This window comes from Sebastes umbrosus, chromosome 3 (assembly GCF_015220745.1).
Source record: "Sebastes umbrosus isolate fSebUmb1 chromosome 3, fSebUmb1.pri, whole genome shotgun sequence".
Taxonomy (NCBI): domain Eukaryota; kingdom Metazoa; phylum Chordata; class Actinopteri; order Perciformes; family Sebastidae; genus Sebastes; species Sebastes umbrosus.
Genome location: NC_051271.1, coordinates 26,652,013 through 26,670,907, shown reverse-complemented (window position 1 = coordinate 26,670,907; position 18,895 = coordinate 26,652,013). Strand labels below are relative to the sequence as shown.

General features: G+C 39.8%; 1 protein-coding gene across 9 annotated transcripts in view; it reads left to right on the top strand.

Annotated features, from left to right (window-relative positions):
- The window catches only part of add3a (adducin 3 (gamma) a), a 132,819-nt gene extending 114,153 nt beyond the window's left edge, over nt 1-18,666 (top strand). For 4 of the 9 annotated variants that reach the window (XM_037765297.1, XM_037765299.1, XM_037765296.1 and 1 more), the window contains 5 exons: nt 16-102; nt 1,745-1,768; nt 2,491-2,614; nt 6,433-6,531; nt 15,767-16,017. In XM_037765297.1, coding sequence (XP_037621225.1) covers nt 16-102; nt 1,745-1,768; nt 2,491-2,614; nt 6,433-6,531; nt 15,767-16,017 — 585 coding nt within the window. Of the gene's footprint in view, nt 1-15; nt 103-1,744; nt 1,769-2,490; nt 2,615-6,432; nt 6,532-9,946; nt 10,865-15,766 lie in introns of those variants that run through there. The other 5 variants (XM_037765298.1, XM_037765304.1, XM_037765301.1 and 2 more) reach the window with 5 other exon arrangements.
- Nucleotides 18,667-18,895: the final 229 nt, after the last annotated feature.

Here is an 18,895-nt window from a genome sequence, read left to right as displayed (position 1 = left end):
TTTGTCCTATCACAGATCAGACAGCAGAACCAGTTTGATATGATGTCGTCGGGGCCGCGCTCTCAGCACCTTGCAGGCATCCCTGTCGATGAACCGCGACGGGTAAGACATTTTTCTTCAGACTAGGGGTGTAAGAAAATATCCATACACTTCAGTATCCTGACATTATGTTGTGTGACACTGTATCGATTTTCAAAAACACTATTGATTTTTAATAGTGTACATGTAAAGAGTCGTGGCAGACAGTGGCTTATTTTGTGCTGTGCTATGATGTTGGATGTTACAGGGACTGTGATAAATGCAGATCCCACTGTTCTGACTGCATGAATAAGTCAACTTTTTTTATAATACGTTTTTTGCATGTGGTGGTGTGGTCTTTATACTATGACAGTTTTCTTAAAATGAGATCTAAAAAAAAAAAAATGCAATACATCGCCTTGATTACAGTATTGTAACTTATTGCAATTTATTACACGGCTTTGTTGAATAGTCAGTTCTGATTGGTCAATCACGGCGTTCTACAGTCTGTTATTTCTTTATAGCAGACCGTTGCTATGGACGCAATTCTGATGTCGGACTCTGGAGGACCATTTTTGTGTCAAATTAATGTAGCCGTGTAATAAGCTGGATAATGTACAGCGAGTCGACAGGGTGACTCAGTGGACCCCGACGAGAAGTGTTTAGTGGGGTTTACTGTATTTCATAACAATGACAGGCTCGCTGCACATTATCCCTTACATTTTGAATCGTAAACCCTGTATCATGATATGTATCATGATACGTATCGTATCGCCAGATTCTTGCCAATACACAACCCTTCTTCAGACCTCATGAAAAAAATCTAAATTCACGTTGTTTGCTTCCAGCCTGATTTTGATCTGTTCAAACACGGGTGCCAGACAGTGGGTTTGATGGAAGTATGTGTCTGACATCAAGTCTTGTTTAGCTGAAGCTGTGCACCAAATCATCTCATGTCTACTGTTGGCAAGTTACACAAAGAAAAATACAAAAAAATATCACCTTCCAAATACCTGAATTAATACAGATTGCTTTAAACTGTTTGCTGTCACCAGAGCCCAAACAGAAAACGGTTTTGTGTCCTGCTGAAAGAGGCAACAGTTTACTGTAAACAAAGTTCTCTGGCATCAAGGCCAGCTCAGAATGTCCTTCTGTTAACACGAAGTCATGACGCAAAAAACACAAAATCTGATTTCATGGAGAGTTTTCATCCATTTTTACCAGTTTTTAAATTTAAATTTAAACATAATACACAGCAGCCACAAGGTTTCATGATTTCAGCAAATCCTGTATGTGTCTGTTTATGAGCATGAAGTGGTTTGTTGAACCACTCGGCCTCCCTGCTGCACTGAAGCAACGATACAGATTCCCCTAATTACTGGTTTATTGTGCAATAACTCAGAGGTGTTTGCAGTTATTTTGGCTGATTAGACACAAGTGAAAACATGTGTGTTGGCAGTCCGTTGGCGTGTCGGAGCTTTAATCACCGACCTCGATAGCTCACCAGATAGCACAGCCAGGTTAATGACACCTGTTGACCACTAGGTGGAGGCAAGTGAGGACGTTTTGCAAAGGCATAAGGAACCTCTAGTAAGATGAACATTGCATTTAGTTATCAAGAGAAATTAAATAGATAATGATAAATAATACGTAGGTGAGATTAAGGGAAAAAATCAAATATAGACATTTCAATGCTGATGTTTTTTTTGATTGACTTGTCTTGAAGGATCTGGTGCAGATAAACGTTCTGGTAAATATCCACAAATGTTTTCTAATTGTTGCAGTGGTGTTTTTATTTGACTCATGTTTTTTGTGGATACATTTTACACCTTTTTGTCCGTTCACAACTGAAAACATCGCATGTGTTTTATCAATGTCGTGTTTTGAGATTGACACCAATTTTAAATTGATTTCCACCACCTTTTATTTCTACTTTAGAGAAAGTTGCACTTGTGTGAGATCTTGAAATGTTTTGTTGGAGCATGATTGTTTTTTAGGAGATGTTTTTACACCAAAAATCTAAGCAGATGTGTTTATAAAATGTGTGTTTTTGTGTGTGTGCATGCGTGTGACTTGTTTTGTGAGTATGATGGTGCCCCCAGTGTAAACTGTATTAGTACATGTCTCATGCTTTTGGAGTTTTTATGTCTCACAGTCTGTTAAAAAGATGTTGGTTTGCAGACTAATTGGGTTGGTGAATACATGACTTCTGTGTGATGTGGTCAATACTTTTATCTTTATATGAGCCGCCTTGGTTAAGTTGTAATGAATGAATGTGTTTAAGAGAAAGAGAAGAGAGGGATCAGTTTTTTGTATGTGTATGCATTTATGCTCTGATGCGTACATCAGTTTGTTTGTGTGTGCTTGTTTTTTTGCATCACTGAGAGTGTGTGTATATGTGCCTCCTCACTGTGTGTGTGTGTGTGCGTGCGTGTGCTCCCATGCTCAACCCTCTCCCTGTCTCCTCCTCAGCCATACGTGCCCACAGAGGAGGAGCAGATGGCTCCCCTGCCTCCCAACCCCTTCAGTGAGCTGTCACAGAAGGAGATGCAGGAGTACCGCAAGAACGTGGAGAGGAGGCAACTAGGCCTCAGTGGTACGACACACACACACACGCATCAATACACACGCTTGCACAATCATGCAAGCTCGTACACACCAGCCCTCAAATTCATGAATGTTCATAGGTGTGTGGATTTGATTCTTTCACGCTCAACTTGCAAACACCACAAGAGCCCAGTCACACTGAGAGGCATATGGACAGCACACACACACACACACACACACACACACACACAGTGACTTGTACTCAAAGCCAAAGGCTTTGTGTGTGAGCAGCAAACAGTCCTACCAATCTGTGAAGGTTCATTCATCAACAAATTATTGAGCAGGTTTAAAACAATCAATCAATAATCAATCTGTAAGCCACAATTTGAAAGCACGCAGGAAGAGATTAGTCAAAGCCAACGAGATTTGTCTCTAGATTTGAGCGAGCAGCAGGTCTTTGCTGTCTTCAAAGATGTCTGCTCTCATTTTTGGCCGTTTATATTAGAGCCTGCTAATGTGTCAGCGGGGCTGATGTCGTCAGCCAATATCACAGATATCGGTTAATGTTTTGGCAGTAAACAATTGCAGCAATATACATTTTATATGTAGCATTTTTAGGGGTTATTTTAGAATTAGATTTAGTTTAGTGTTTAGAATTTACTGCTCATACTGCCGTCTTTTAAAGTAAAATATATTTTTCAACTGTAAAATATCCTGCTTTCAACATACATTATCTTTATCGCAACATTTTAATAACAAAATCTGAGCTATCCATGCATTGATTAAACAAATAATATTGCCCGTTATTCCCAGATATCGGCCTCAGAAATTGAGTTCAGCTCTAGTTTGTATCCCTGACATGCACTGAGAGAAAAATCTATTGGATTTAACCTGAGAGTAAAGTCTCAATTGAGCAGACTCCTCTCTCACACTAGTGTCAGGCTGCTTCCTACTGTAACTGTAGTGTGCTCCATGAGCTGTTTCATTTGTGCAAAAGACTTTCAACTGTAGACAAGACAAGACCCTAACAGCCAGATGTGAGCACGTCCTGCTGCAGCCTGTTAAAGTTGTTAACAAGCACCATCTGACGTTTTCATGTGCTCAGAATCGGCTAAAACAGCAGGAGCAAGACTTCAAACTGAGCTCGAACCAAATCAGGATTTCTTAGAACTGGCAAATCTGTCCCTCATCCTCCTCCTCAAATCTTGACTTGCAGATTGATTACTGTACATGATGAGAGTTTGTTCTGTGCTCTCTCAGCAGTTTTGGGGTTAATAAACATCCATGTAATGTCAGGGTCTGTAGCGCTGTCGCCATAGCGGCGATCCCAGAGGACTTATTCCAACACACTGCCTGGGGTATCACGTACAAACACACACCTACAGTATATATCTTTTAACATGAGGGCCTGTCCCCACGGGCTCCACTGCTGCCTTCATCTGTGTTAACCTTATGTGCGCACACACAGGATTGTCAATGTTAATCATATTAGCCCTCTGTCGCCCTGCCTTTCAGACAGGCAGGGGGAAAAATCAATAGTGAACAGATAGTAAAGGAGGGGGTTGTCCACTAGTCCCCATCCTGCACAGGCTCCTCGTCGCCACGTTGGACCAGATTAATGTGTGTATTTGTATACATGGCTGTGTGTCTACATCAGCATGCACATGTTTATAGGATCATCCAAATGGATCGTCCTTATGTGCATACGAAACATGACACAAGTGTGTGCACATGTACTGTACGAGAGGCCGGTATGACTAAGAGATGGCAGACCGAACAGACAGCAGGTCTTCACACCCGCCACATGAGCGGAGCCCGTTGCTATGACACTGTTGCCCCCACAGGCCCACCAATCCCCGGTGGCCAATCTGGATGCAAGCTGGAGACCGTCTGTAATGGCCTGATATATGCCCGGGCCACACACACACACACACACACACACACACACACACACACACACTTATAGGTTTAGCCTGTGATTAGTCGTGTCCAGTTCACTTTGTATATTCATTTTGTGAATTGAAGCGTGATCATTTTAAACATTAAATGTCAAAATTGATACAATTGAAGCACGTGTAGTGCATAAAATGTGTATATTGCATTTTAAAACTACTTCCTGTAAGTGGTGCGTAAGGTGCACCTTCATTGACTGAGTAATGACGAGACTCTTACAGCATCCTCTATATTTAAAAAATGCACCGTCCTCAAACTAAGTTCACTTCTCAGATCTCAACTTTATGCATGCAACATCTAATAGAGAACATATTAACATTTCACTGCACAGACCAGGCTGTTATGCAACCACGTTCTATATGCTGCTGTGAATGGCTGCGACGCCTCAGCCAACTGGATGTGTAACCATGAATGTGTTGAAGTGATGTGGGAATGTCACTCATTCACACTAATCAGTGTTCAACACTAATGAAGTTCCTAATGCTGAGCTGGGCTGTAACATTTACTGTACTTACAGAAGTTGTTTTAAAAGCTGTTTTTTTATCGTGTAAGAGATACAAAAACACAACTGCTCAATTAGTTTTCATGCTTAAATAGCCACGAAGGACCATAAGGGAAGGGAAATAAGAACATTTTAACTCTTTAGAGTAAGTATATGAAGGGCATTAAAAGTTGTTAGCCAAAAATGTGGACAACATAATTTGGTTAACGATATCATCATGATACAATTCCACTACTTAGGGCTGTCAACCAATTAAAATATTTAATCGTGATTAATCACAAATTAATCACATTTTTTTATCTGTTCAAAATGTATCTTAAAGGGAGATTTGTCAAGCATTTAATACTCCTATCAACATGGGAGTGGGGAAATAGGTTTGCGTTATACAAATGTATGTATATATTTATAATTGGAAATCAATTAACAACACAAAACAATGACAAATATTGTCCAGAAACCCTCACTGCATTTAGCATAACAAATATGCTCAAATCATAACATGGCAAACTGCAAACTGATGCAGCCCAACAGGCAACAACAGCTGTCAGTGTGTCAGTGTGCTGACTTGACTATGACTTGCCCCAAACTGCATGTGATTTTCATAAAGTGGGCATGTCTGTTAAGGGGAGACTTGTGGGTACCCAGAGAACCCATTTACATTCACATATCTAGAGGTCAGAGGTCAAGGGACCCCTTTGGAAATGGCCATGCAAGCTAGTATGACATGGTTGGTACCAATGGATTGTTTAGGTTTTCTAGTTTCATATGATGTCAGTATCTTCACTCTAGCTTTAAAACTGAGCCCGGTACAGCCTAAACATTGCAAGTTGTGTTTATGCGTTACAAAAAATTGTGGCATTATCGCATTAACTTTGACAGCCCTAGTTTATATGCTTTAATAATGCCCAGCTCTAACTTTTGATGTAATTCATCTTCTTCCTTTAAAAATGCCCTCATATATTTGAAAATCTATAAGAGCTAATAAATGACCTTATATTTAGCATGTTGCACAAGGATGCACTAGCTGCTCTGGGGATCCAACCTGCAGCCATTAAGCTATGGTTCAGGGTATCCGTCCTATCAGTGGGATATTAAGGCACAACAAAATGTCACAGTTCAAGCTCAGCCACCAGGAGAAACAGATAACAAACGATCAACAAGGATTTTTGTGAAATTTTGTGGAAAAGCAGCTGTGCATGGCCTGATTCTAACATGTGTGTTACCACTAATCTCTTGAACACCCCCCTCCTCCCACTGCCTCACCCTCCCTCTGACCCTTCATCCCAAATCCCCCTCCCCATCCTCTCATCCCACTCACCCCTGCTGTCGTCCCACTACTTCAATCCTCTACACCACCCTGCAATCCTCTCATCCACCCCTCACCCCCCACAACCTCCCCACCCTCCCTGCAGATGGAGAGCACGAGCACGAGCTAACCTCCGACGACGGCTCCACTCTCTCTCAGTCTCTGTCTCTCACCCAGTCCCCGCAAAGCACTCCAGCTAAAGAAGGTATCACTCACCCAGAGAGAGAGAGAGACACTTTGTCCGAATGATCCTCACTGCATGGCTGTGTGTGTGTCTTTAAGATCGTGTGTTTGAGTGTGTGTGCATGAGAGTGCATATTAAATGAAATGGACTAAGAGCTCAGTATGCAATGTCTAAACTACTGATCTGTGCTAAAGGTTTGTTCTGCACTAATGATTTTTCATGTAAAAACTCTCCCGTCTACGATAATGAAACTGTAATAATGTCCCATCCCTTCTATTTAAAACCTAATTTTTCCTTTTTTTCACAAATACATTTCTGCTGTTGGTAATGAAAACTCATCCATAGCCAACAGAAGTGATGAAGCAAACATTTAAAACACTTTATTATTTATTTTTACTTTACTGCTGACAGCATACGTTTATATTTTCTACATTTAAGGATACAAAAACAGATTCAGAGCCACTGGTTTCAGTTCATGTCAGTACAATATGAAGTTGTAAGGACTTCTTTAAGATAGGTAATCCATACCTTGCTTGAACTGCCTTTGAAAGCTCTCCTTGTTGGTGTATCTAAGATTTCAGAGCTGGCTGCCACACCCGAAACTTTTTATGCAACACAAAATTCACATTATTCTTTTCATAATGTCCATATTTGCTTATTGCTAATTGTCTTCTGGGTTTGATTGTAAAGGAATAGATTGACATATGCTTTCTTTCAGAGTTAGATCGATACCTCTCTCACGTCTGTACGTTAAGTATGGAGCTAGAGCCAGGCGACAGGATAGCATAGCTTAGCATTAATACTGGAAGCAAAAATACACCAACAACCAGCATGTTGTTGTTATGTTATATGTCATTGTTTAACCTGTTCGAAACAAATGTAAAAACACAACAATTTGTTGTTTTACAGAGTTACATATTGTAACTATTTCATGATGAACAACAGTTTTTCTGTCTCTTATGCTAAGCTAAGCTAATACCCTCCTAGCTGTAGCTCCGTACTTAATGTTCAGACGTGAGTGGTGTCGATATCCTTGTCTTATCACCCGGCAAGAAACCAAATACATGTTTTTTTTTCCCCAAAATGTCAAACTACGCCTTTTTTTAAAGAACACAAGTTTTTTGCTAGCTAACTCTCAATCTTGAATGTTTGAGTGTCGTTAAATGAACCTCTTAACTAGAAATGTGAAAACAAGCTCACATCAGCACGAGATCTTTTGCCTCTCTATTGTCTTTGGTGTAAAACATCCCAGACCTGCTGGGTTGGTAACATGAGCGTACCATGATGTCACATCACATGATTTCTGGGTATTGAATCGATGCATCTTGGTGCCATTTGTATGAAGGTATTATTGGAGCAAAACACCGGAGCACCTGTGACTGTGAAATTTTTGGTTTAGGATTTGCAAACTTGTCAAAATGTTTTCTCCCACACAAACACAACACAACAGGAGTCGTGTTTCAATTCAATTGTCAAGCGAAATTTAAGCAAACTTTTGAAATGTTGCCAAAATAAAAAATTTAAATTAAATAGGCGTATTTCCATCAACTGGTTTGGAGCGAATAAACCCGGCTACAGCGTAGTTTGGGCAGAATTTTAGAGAAGAGTAGAAGAAGTGGAAGTTGCAAACCAGAAACAAAACAAGTCAGTTTGGCCATCTGACAATCTACCAGAGAAAAATGGAGAGAGGCAAAGGCAACGAGGCAAAAACCACCTCAGCCTTTCTAATGCGAAAACAAATATGTGAATGGAAACACAGCTATTTGCACCTTCTCAAGTTCTTCATTGCAGTTGCGCAAATCCGTGTTTAGTCTTGACTCTGGGGACAGAAAGCAGACCTGAGGTCTGGATGGTCCATAATGTAGCAGATCGGACATGTATTTTGACCCTTAACCATTCAGTGCTTTATAAAACAACAGTAGTATTTTGAAGTAAATTATTTGACAGACAGGAAGCCTGTTTAAAGACCTCAGACCCGGGAATGATATGATCCACGTTCTTGGTCTTAATGAGGACTCGAGCAGCAGTGTTCTGAATCAGCTGCAGATGTCTAACCGATTTTTTAGGGAGAACTAAAGACACCGTTACGGTTGTCAAGTCTACTGAAGATAAATGCATGGACAAATTTTTCCAAATCCTGCTGAGACATTAGTCCTTCAATCTTCGATATATACTGAAGGTGATAGTAGGCTGACTTTGTAATTGTCTTAATGTGGTTAAAATTCAGGTCTGAGTCCATGACTACACCAAGATTTCTGGCTTGGCCTGTGGTTTTTAACATTGCGGATTGAAGCTGAGCGCTGACTTTTAATCGTTCCTCCTTGGCTCCAAAAACAACTACCTCAGTTTTGTCTTTGTTTAATTGAAGAAAATTGTGGCACATCCAGTCATTGATTTGTTCAATTTACTTACGCAGTGCTTTTATTGGACCATAGTCCCCTGGGGATATGGTTATGTAAATTTGTGTATCGTCTGCATAAGCATGATAACTTATTTTGTTGTTTTCCATAATCTTAGCCAGTGGAAGCATGTAGATGTTAGACAGAAGAGGACCCAGAATGGAGCCTTGGGGAACTCCGCATTTCATATTTGTCCGCTCAGATGTGTAATTACCTATAGACACAACGTAGTCCCTGTCCTTTAAGTAGGATTCAAACCAGTTTAGTACTGTGCCAGATAGTCCCACCCAGTTTTCCAGACAGTCTAGTGATGTTCTGATTGACCGTGTCAAATGCAGCACTAAGACTGAAATTCTCAGAGTAGTCTCAGTGCTGTGGTTGAAAACCTGATTGGAAGACATTAAAACAGTTGAACAGTGGAAATAATAATAATCAACCCCCCATCGTTGGTACAATGTGTCGTTATGTACATTTGTACTATCTTGCCCAATTATCCAGGTACAGACCATGTTATCAAGATATTCATTACAGATCATATTAAGTGCCCATTACAGAACTTATTATCAAAGTACTGGACGTCGGTTTTAAGTGGCCCTACAGCTGCACTGGGCATTCACTAGCTAACTTACTTGGATCCCTACGAGATCAGTAAAATGTAAGTATTGATCATATACAGTATGTTGTCTGCGCTGTACTAGACTTTTTATTGTGTTAAGTTAGAAGTAAAGCTAAGGTTTGATATCTAAGTTACCTTTTACCCAGCTAACGTGAGCTAACTTGCTATCTATAAAGATTGCTAGCTAAGTATCCTTGTTAGTGTAATGTAATGTGTGCGTACGTGAACGGGCACACACACAAACGGATGCGTGTGAACTTAAGAAAATGTAAACTTTTCCAGTTGATGATAGTAACTGTGAGCAGGATCTTGTAATTTTGCAGACCCAAAATAGATGCTGCAACGTAATTCTTTCTTTGTCTTGTTTTGCCAATTGTATTCAGCCATTTTGTTGAAATTGTCTCACTTTGAATTTCCCCAGATTGAACTGCTGAGAATGAGGATGAAGAAGGCACCTACTACTTTCAGAGAGAGAAAATTTGAAGATCACTTTAAGATAACACACGTGTGGAATGGATGCCAAATCTCACTATTTGTTATCCACACCATTATTTTTCCCACTGCACATTGTGTGAATTACTGTGAATTTAAGGAAGATAATATAAAATAATATATATGATTTGTAATAAATCTATTTATTTATTTATTTATTCATATATGGAGATAACAGGTTGCTTTATATACATGAGGTTGGTGAATATATAAGCAATGCTTATATTTATATTTATGACATTAACATGTTAAAGAACTGAGTATTTAAACTGTGGAATATCGTTTACTGGTGAAGGGGATGTTTGGTGTTACAGGGTTATTGACTCTATATGACTGATGTTAACTGTTCATCGGAGCAGAGAGTGTAACAAAGAGGCTGCTATCTGAGGTGCTATTTTGGCATCTAAAAATGTCTTAAAGGGTATTTGCGCTACCTAAACTGATTTCATTATGTTGCGTTTGCTAGTGTAATGTTAAGGTGTAAGATATAATTCATAACTTTGATTAGCTTTGTTGTACAGTGTTACACTATATTTATTAACACTAATATTCAGCAACTTGTGAATTATAACTTGTGGGTCAAAAAGGGGGTTAAAGTATCTGGTAATTGTTATGCTCATATTTCTCAAAAATTCATTTGTATTTGCCTTACTCTGTATGAAAGGTAAAAATAAATAAATTGAAATATAAATAAAGTGTTTTTCATGTTTATTGCTCTCCCTGTTTAAGATTAAGACTGAAACCTGACCAAGCTAGCAGTGAAATAAACAATAAATAGAAAGGAACTCTGTAACTCTTACTCAAAGTGCATTTTAAATGAATAGATGCACATTTTACTTTTAGCTTTGGAGACTTTTTCGGAGCACAGACCATATATATATATTTTTTCGCCTTATCTCCTGCTCCATCCTGCTCTAGTTTCGCTCCGGTACTCCTCACACCGTGATTTTGAAGCATGCCCGAGAGAGCTTGAGAATGTATCTGTGTATTGCGCACGGCGCCTGACTAGGAGTTTTTCAGGCTCCAAACATTTCCAATAACTCCAGAGAGTTCTCAAGTCCCAAAGTCAACAGTTATTGAAAAACTATAGATGTAATCATTTCCAAAATTCGCAACATGTCTTATCTAACGAAATATTCTGCTTCAAACCATATTTGTTGGCATTTAGCCTTTCAAAAGCAACATTTTCACTGTGGTTAAACACCGTTTGCTCTCCCACTCGCCGCACACAAAGGACGCACCTGTATTACTGTGGTGGTCTAGCAGAAATCAATTGAAACTGACAAGTTAGATTCATTAAATAAAGTTGATTTAATTTTTAAAAAATTGAGAAAATAAGAAAATATGCAACTCAACTGTATACTAAACAGTAAAAAAAACATTGTAGTACTACATTTACTTGACAGAAATGCTACATTGCAGATTCAGATTTGGCTCACAAAATATAACAATTCAAATATGATGCATTATTATTCATTAAACTATCCAGCATTATATTAGAATTGAAAGCACCACCTTGAACAGACGTTAAGTAAATTTAAGTACATTGTGCTGATAACGCCTCTCTTTCACGCTTCACTTTTAAGTAAAAAATTGAATGCAGGACTTTTACTGTACAGTATTAATAGTTTTACTTAAGAAAAAAGGGTTTGAGTAGGCTTACTTCATCTACCAATGACAATACCAACATTCCCACACACAAACACACACCCAGGTCGCGTTTGCTCATGATCAGAAACATCGGTGAAATACACTTAGCGGAGGTAATTTCTAAATAGGCGTGTTAGTCGCTTCGCTTGCTTTGACATAACCACTGCAGCTATAAAGTAAAGCATGGATTTAATTAGCGGAGGTATTTTGCTGGCAGTAATTATTAGTGTTATTATTGTTATACATTAGTATCAAGTCTTACAGCGGGGAAATAGGCTACAGTCCGTAGAGGAGTACAATCACTTTGTGAGAGCTGGGATCAATTAGTACTGGCTGCAACATTGGTGAAATACACTTAGCAGAGGTATTCATTCCCAAATAGGCATATTAGTGACTTGTTTTGACATAACCACCGCGGTTATAAAGCAGAGCATAGATTTAATGAGTGGAGGTATTATGCCGCGTTAAAGTTATAAGTTGGTATGGCAAAAACATACACAATTTGAGTTGCAATGGCAGAGTGACGCTTTTCCTGCGTAGGCTATCCGCTCATGCTTGTTGACTCCAGAGAAGTGAAGAAAATTAGCAAGCTATAAGTTAGCAAGCTATAACCAGGATCCATCAGTAAAAGGGTAGTGCTCCAAATGTAGCCAGTGAGCCGTAGCCTGCCCGCTGCGGTCCTCAGGAATACACCCGCCAAGAGTGAAGTTGATCAGATGAGCCGTTTCCCGAGATATGCGAAGGCCATACACAAATACAGACAGAGATTCCTTGCTTTATAGTTAGATACCCAGCCCTATGTCTGAATATACGTAGAGCTCTACATGTGCGCATGCATGAACGTGCGGTACACTTAAAGGTCCCAGTCTGGGGTTTGAAAATATGGTCACCCTAAACACCGGTTGGTACGGTCAGGCACACACATCCGTGTGCGTACACAGACACACACTTTAACGTTACACTAACAGTTAGGCTACCTAGCTGGCAATCGTTATAGCAAGTTAGTTAACGTTAATTAGGTAAAAACTAACTTATATAGCAAAGTTTAGCTTTACTTATAACTTAACAGAACAAAACATCTAATATAGCACAGACAACATATATGATCAATACTTCCACTTCATTGATTTTGTAGGGATCCAGTAAGTAACAACCGTAGTAAATTAGTGATTTGTAGAATAGGATTTGTGCACCTGCAATGAAGAATGAAGGTGTAACTGATGTGTTTGTGGGGGAGAAACCAATTCTACAAGTTTGCAACTCCTAATGCATTTGTCTCTGACTTTAGATTCACTGATACACGTGTGACCATTTTCTACAAATACAGATTCCTCTTTCACAAGTGCTCCAGTGTTTTGCTCCAATAATACCTTTGTGCTAATGGCGGCAAGAGGCATCAATTCAATACCCAGAAATCATGGGCTGTGACATCATGACATGCTCACGTTACCATCCCAGCAGGTCTGTGATGTTTTACACCAAAGACAAGAGAGAGGCAAAAGATCTTGTGCTGTCACTGCCACTGGGTGCTCAGGTTTTTGCTCCAATAATACCTTCATACATTTGGATCTACAGTCTGGTATCTATTACCGTAGACATTGTTGTGTATGACATTTGAAGGCAGTTTGTGTATCTCAAGAGAGACAAAGATCACAGCGGCCTCCTTACAGGTTGTAAATAATGACACTATGGGATTGACTTCCTGTCAGCTTCCCTCCAGCACAAACACGCCAAACCACACAATGAGTAACAATTAACCCACGACAGCACATTGGCTCAGGGGACCTATATTTTCTGACACCACAGCTATGAGGTCAGCCCTTATAAAACCAGGTCTATTGTCATTGAATCACTTTTGGTAACACTTCATTTTACAGGTCCGTAAATCTCAAGGTGATTATGTGATTATAGCAAATAACCTATTTGAAATATCACCCCAATATTTACCTCAAAATGTATCGAAAATTACTTTATTATAAAAATTATTTAATAGTTAGATTCTGCTATTTCCCCATAGCTGGTAATTTATTTAATACATTTCCAGGCAAAGAATACAAAGTTAATTGATATGCTGTATTTCCATGTCTGCTGGTAAATAGATGATAATTATCAAATAACTTCTTAAAAAACTCCCTGAATCATGACATTAGCTACCAGGTTACATATGCGTAGACAATAAGTCACACCATAGTGAGATCTGTGCTTGATCAGAAGTGTTTTCTACTGGTTTTCGTTTTCCACCTCCAATGAAGAGCCGCTTCTCAAGCCTAAGGGCCCTATTTTAACCATTATATGCTATTTTGGCATATAGTTATTAAATCATGCTTATCGTAAAGTCATTTGCGATACATTTTGAGGTAAATATTTGGGTAATTTGGCAGTAATTCCAAAGAAATTTCAAATAGGTTACTTGCTAATTATCACCTAGTTACCATGAAATTTGTGGACTTGTAAAATGAAGTGTTAACAAAAGTGATTCAATGACAATAGACCTGGTTTCAACACAACTAAGGGCTGACCTCATAGCTGTGGTGTCAGAAAATATGGGTCCCCTGAGACAATGTGCTGTCGTGGGTTAAGTGTTACCTCACTTTTTAATATCGCCTTGTGTGTGTTTTTGTGCAAAGATGAAAATAACAAGAAGTCATTGTTTTCATGTGTTAGTATAGTAACATGATGCCGCTGCGCTGCATTTCCTAACCGGCATTTGCTACCCAGAGAAAGGGATGTGACGCTGATGTTACGTGAGCAGTCATTAAGGGAGTGGGTGTAAGCCACCGTTCAAAGCCCCATTTTTTAACGTGAAAGGAGGACAGACTCTCTGGGCTATTAGGTCACTGGAGTTTTATGCAGGGATAATATGAAATATGTAGAGCACTGGGACAGCGTGTCTCTTTGTATGAAGCGGAAGTTCAACACAGTTCAAATGGTATTAGTGTGTTTGGTACAGCAGGGAAAGCAAAGCCTCATGAGCTACATGAGCAGAGTGAGGCATTCAGGGGGTAGACACAATAACATGAACACCTTCCGTTTTAGTTGAGACAATAAAAGGGAGGTTTCCATAGGACTTTTAAATTTCTGAGGCTTGTGTCGTAAGATTTGACAAGCTGTCTCTGTTATTTTGTCCAAAAACGTGACTTCTGTTGCTCCTAAAGTGTTATCACGCCTCTGAGCGAGGTGAGCGGCGTTACTACGGTTTTGCACTCACCAGCTCACGTTACCGCAGTCTTGGAAAGTGAGGAGTGAGTGGAGGGGTACTCAGTTGGTTGCAATCTGCAACCACACCACTTGATGCCACCAAATCCTACAAACTGTACCTTTAAGTGTCAATCATCAATCTAATGTTAATGATATGTAAGGGATAATATACAGCGAGCTGGTCATTGTTGTGAAATAAACTCTGGCAGGGTCTCTCATCACCCTGAAGGGGTTTATTTTACAACAATCACCCACTAGCTGAACATTATCCTGCTTATTACACGGCTACTTACTTTAGAAATCAATAATTTGACACAAAAACAGTCGGCTAGAGTCCGACATCAGAACTACGCCCATAGCAACGGTCTGTTATACATAGCAACGGTCTGCTATAAAGAAATAACAGACTTTAGAACGCCATGATTGACCAATCAGAATAGAGTATTCAACAACGCCGTGTAATAAGAAATGTTAATATATGGAGGAAAGCTTAAATTATACTATACATGTCCACGTAGCCCTGAGGGTCTTTGTTACTTGACTTCATTTTGCATTGTGTATGCTTGTTACAGTTTGACTTACAGAGAACAAAATGGGAGATGAGTGTTTCCCAACATGTTATTTACCACAGAAATGTATTAGACAATTGATTTATTCCATCAGTCAGTTTGATTTTAGCTCTGAATTGCAAACCGTAGTGTCTCACTATTTCCTACATTATCTACTCTTCCACATTATTACACTTTTGCATTACTGTTAGTCATATGAAGCATAGGCCATGTGGTTATTTATTAGCTGTGAGTGCTATCAGTTAATAGGTTGTGTCTAACAGACTTGAGTGATGTGTCCGACCTTTGTTCCCTGTCCTCACCTAACCTGTGTCTCACTTGTCCTCCTTCAGACAACCACACGGGCCTGATGAACGGCAAAGACAACCACGGCGACGTGGACGAGGAGCTGTCCAAGCGCGTCAGCCAGCTGACCACCAGCGTGGAGAGCATGGAAATCACGGTGCGCTCGGGCGAGAAGATCGAGGAGGCGCTGTCCCCCGAGAGCTCGCCCTCCAAGTCGCCCAACACCAAGAAGAAGAAGAAGTTCCGCACCCCGTCCTTCCTGAAGAAGAACAAAAAGAAAGAGAAGACGGAGGCCTGAGAGCTGACGGGCAGCGGGGGGGAAGAAGAAAGAGGGGCGGCAGCCACCTTCTCTGTTTAATGTCTGTGTTTTTATTTTGTCTCCGTTTTCAATGTCCTTTTATGTTTTTAATTTTATTTGAATTTTTTTAACAAAAGGTTTTATGAACAAAAGGCAGAAGAACGGATCACATAAAAAATGTATTGGTTTGCAACTAAAAAAAAAGACAAGAATGTCTGTGAAATTTTGGGATGGGCACGTTGGTCCACAAATTAAAGTTGCAGCAGGTGACTCAGGTGGGTGTTGGGTGTCTACACATCTCATCACCTATCTATGCAGTACTCCAACAGGGCTTCTTGGAAGCAATAAACTGTCATTTGAAGCCATTTCGATCCTGAATAACTGGCTCCTCCTGTGTTGTTTTGCCGAGCTCAACATAGAACTTGAAACCAACTCGCTTTTTTTTTGCCTCAAAATCCAATTTTATGAAATGATTGGTTTGCAACATGAGTTATAAAACTGCACAAGTTGAAACTAAACTTTTTTTTAAAGACTCCCCCGGTCTTTTTTTAAAGGTTTTGTTTTTACGTTCTGGTCACCTGACTCTGCATAGGGAACTGAGAGGCCACATGAAATTTGAAGTCACACTGGAAAACCGGTCTCAGAATGAACAGCCACGGGGTTTGTGTTGATTTATTTACTGTGAGAGACGCTTTCGCTCCGCTCTCTCACACTCTTTTCTTCCGCCGATTGTGGTTGAACTAGAAGACGAGTTAAAGACTGGACTGGAAAAGATAGTGAGGATGAAGGCCGGCAGTTTATCACAACTAAGTTGACATAATCTCAAAGAGCCGCTGACTTGCTAGAATATTTATGTAGCATTTTCATATCTTCTCTTCATCTCGATGTGTTTCTTTGCCAAACTAAATGGAAGAAAGAAAGAAGAAACAATCTCGTTTTAGCGAAGCGTCACTGTTTGTGTCTAGTTTGTCATCTCATGAAATCTTTTTTTATTGAACACAAATTTAGCCGACTCTGTTTTGTACTCATTTTACAGAGATTTACAGATGTTACGCATGTTTTCTCTTTTTGCAAGAACTGAATTTATATGGCTGGCTATGTTCTGTAGTGATGCCTGTTTGCTCAAATTATATTCTAATCTTCAGAGTACACAAAGTTACTATATAACACAGATATATGAAAACTGGATATGTTGGCTATAGATTTTTAACTATATATTTTTTATTTTTTATTGAGCTGCACTTTTCTCGTGGTATATAACACATTTTAGTTGCAGGTGGTTTCACCAGTGAAGGAGATTGTGAAGTATTTGGTAAAAGTTGTGCAAGTAGCAAGCGAGGCGTGGTGTCGGAGAAAAAGGTCAGGACCCAGAAAGTGAGTCGAATGAGGAAAGAATAGTCTTTCATTGGTGTCGCACACGTGAGAAACGATCTCTACTTCTCAACAAAACAGGAAGTGTAGTGCTGAAATACTACGTCCAACTATCTGCCGTCGCCAGCTGAAATGAGAATCGTGGAGCAGTGACATCTTTTGATTGGTGTGTTTGTGTGTTTTGTTTTTAAAGCCATATTGTAATTTTTTTCCTCCTCCATTGTTTTTAATGATGAGACAAGGGTTGCGACTCTCGGCTGCCTGCTCGGGCGTCAAGGACCCTAACAAGACCTCTGTTAAATCACCCCAGTGACTGCATCGACGCCCCTCAGGCTCCCAGAAACTTTATTTTTTTCAGTAGCTACATTCAACAGCAGCTACGCTTCCTCTCGCTTAATTTGCCATCTATTTCCTCCTGGAACTGGAACATTATAAGGAGGTCACGTGGACGTTTTACTTGATTGCTCTGCGAGCCCAGTCGTCATTTCAGCTTCTAAAGCCTCCCCCTCATGTAATTTCTCCAGTAAACACGATCGTGTTGTAACTGTCAGATGACCCACAGTTGAACTCTGCAAAGCCAAAGTGTGATGGGTTGCCACACATCCTCCCCCCGCAGTTTAACCAGATGTACCCATATCCCAGCTAGCAATGTGAAGTATTGGATTTGAGGGGGAGGAAGGGAGGGAGGGTTTAGGGACACATCTTTAGCTGTGTTAAACGATAGCTTTTGGCTCCAGGCAAAGAGCTGAGGTCACACAACGAAGAGATGGAGAAGGGAGGTGTGAGTTTGGAAATGGAAGTGCATATGTGTGTGTGTAGTAGAGAGGGTTAGGACAACCTGACACTAACACACCATGTTTTTATCACTCAGACTGTCTTCTTTCATACCATCTCTCCTCCCGGAAACCTTTTTTTCATCCTCCATTTGTATCGCAGTTCTTTTTTTCTTTTAGTTTGCAGAGAGCACTAGGCTTTTTTTTTTTATTAACCATTTTATGAGCATAAATTGCTCCCAGGTGAACTGAATGTGCATTGCATCCTTTTTATTTTCTCCTCTTCTGTTTCCGACTGTTTGCACCTTGCTTTACTAATGCCTCTCTATCCACTTTTTTTTCTGTTTTTAAAAAAAAAAGAACAAGTTTTTGCTTTGGCATGCCAGAATGAGCCAAGCTACTTTGTGACCTGTGAAAATCCTATATAAATGGTTATCTAATGGAGTTGCTTTTAGATGTATTGCTAATCAGTGTAAATTCACAAATAAAACTGTATTTTAAGAAACGGAAGCTCCTTTTTCATGTTTGTTCATCACACAGTTTTTAAGTTGAACATAATCCATACACGCACTCATTTTCCTTTGTGCCATTATCATGCGGTTATATGAGTGTACATATTCACAGTGTACATATTCACAGTTTCATGATAAGAACAGCTTCAGATAGAAGGACATATATGCTGAAATACAGTACTTCGGTGTTAAATGAGCAGGAAAAAAACAGTAACTGGTGCC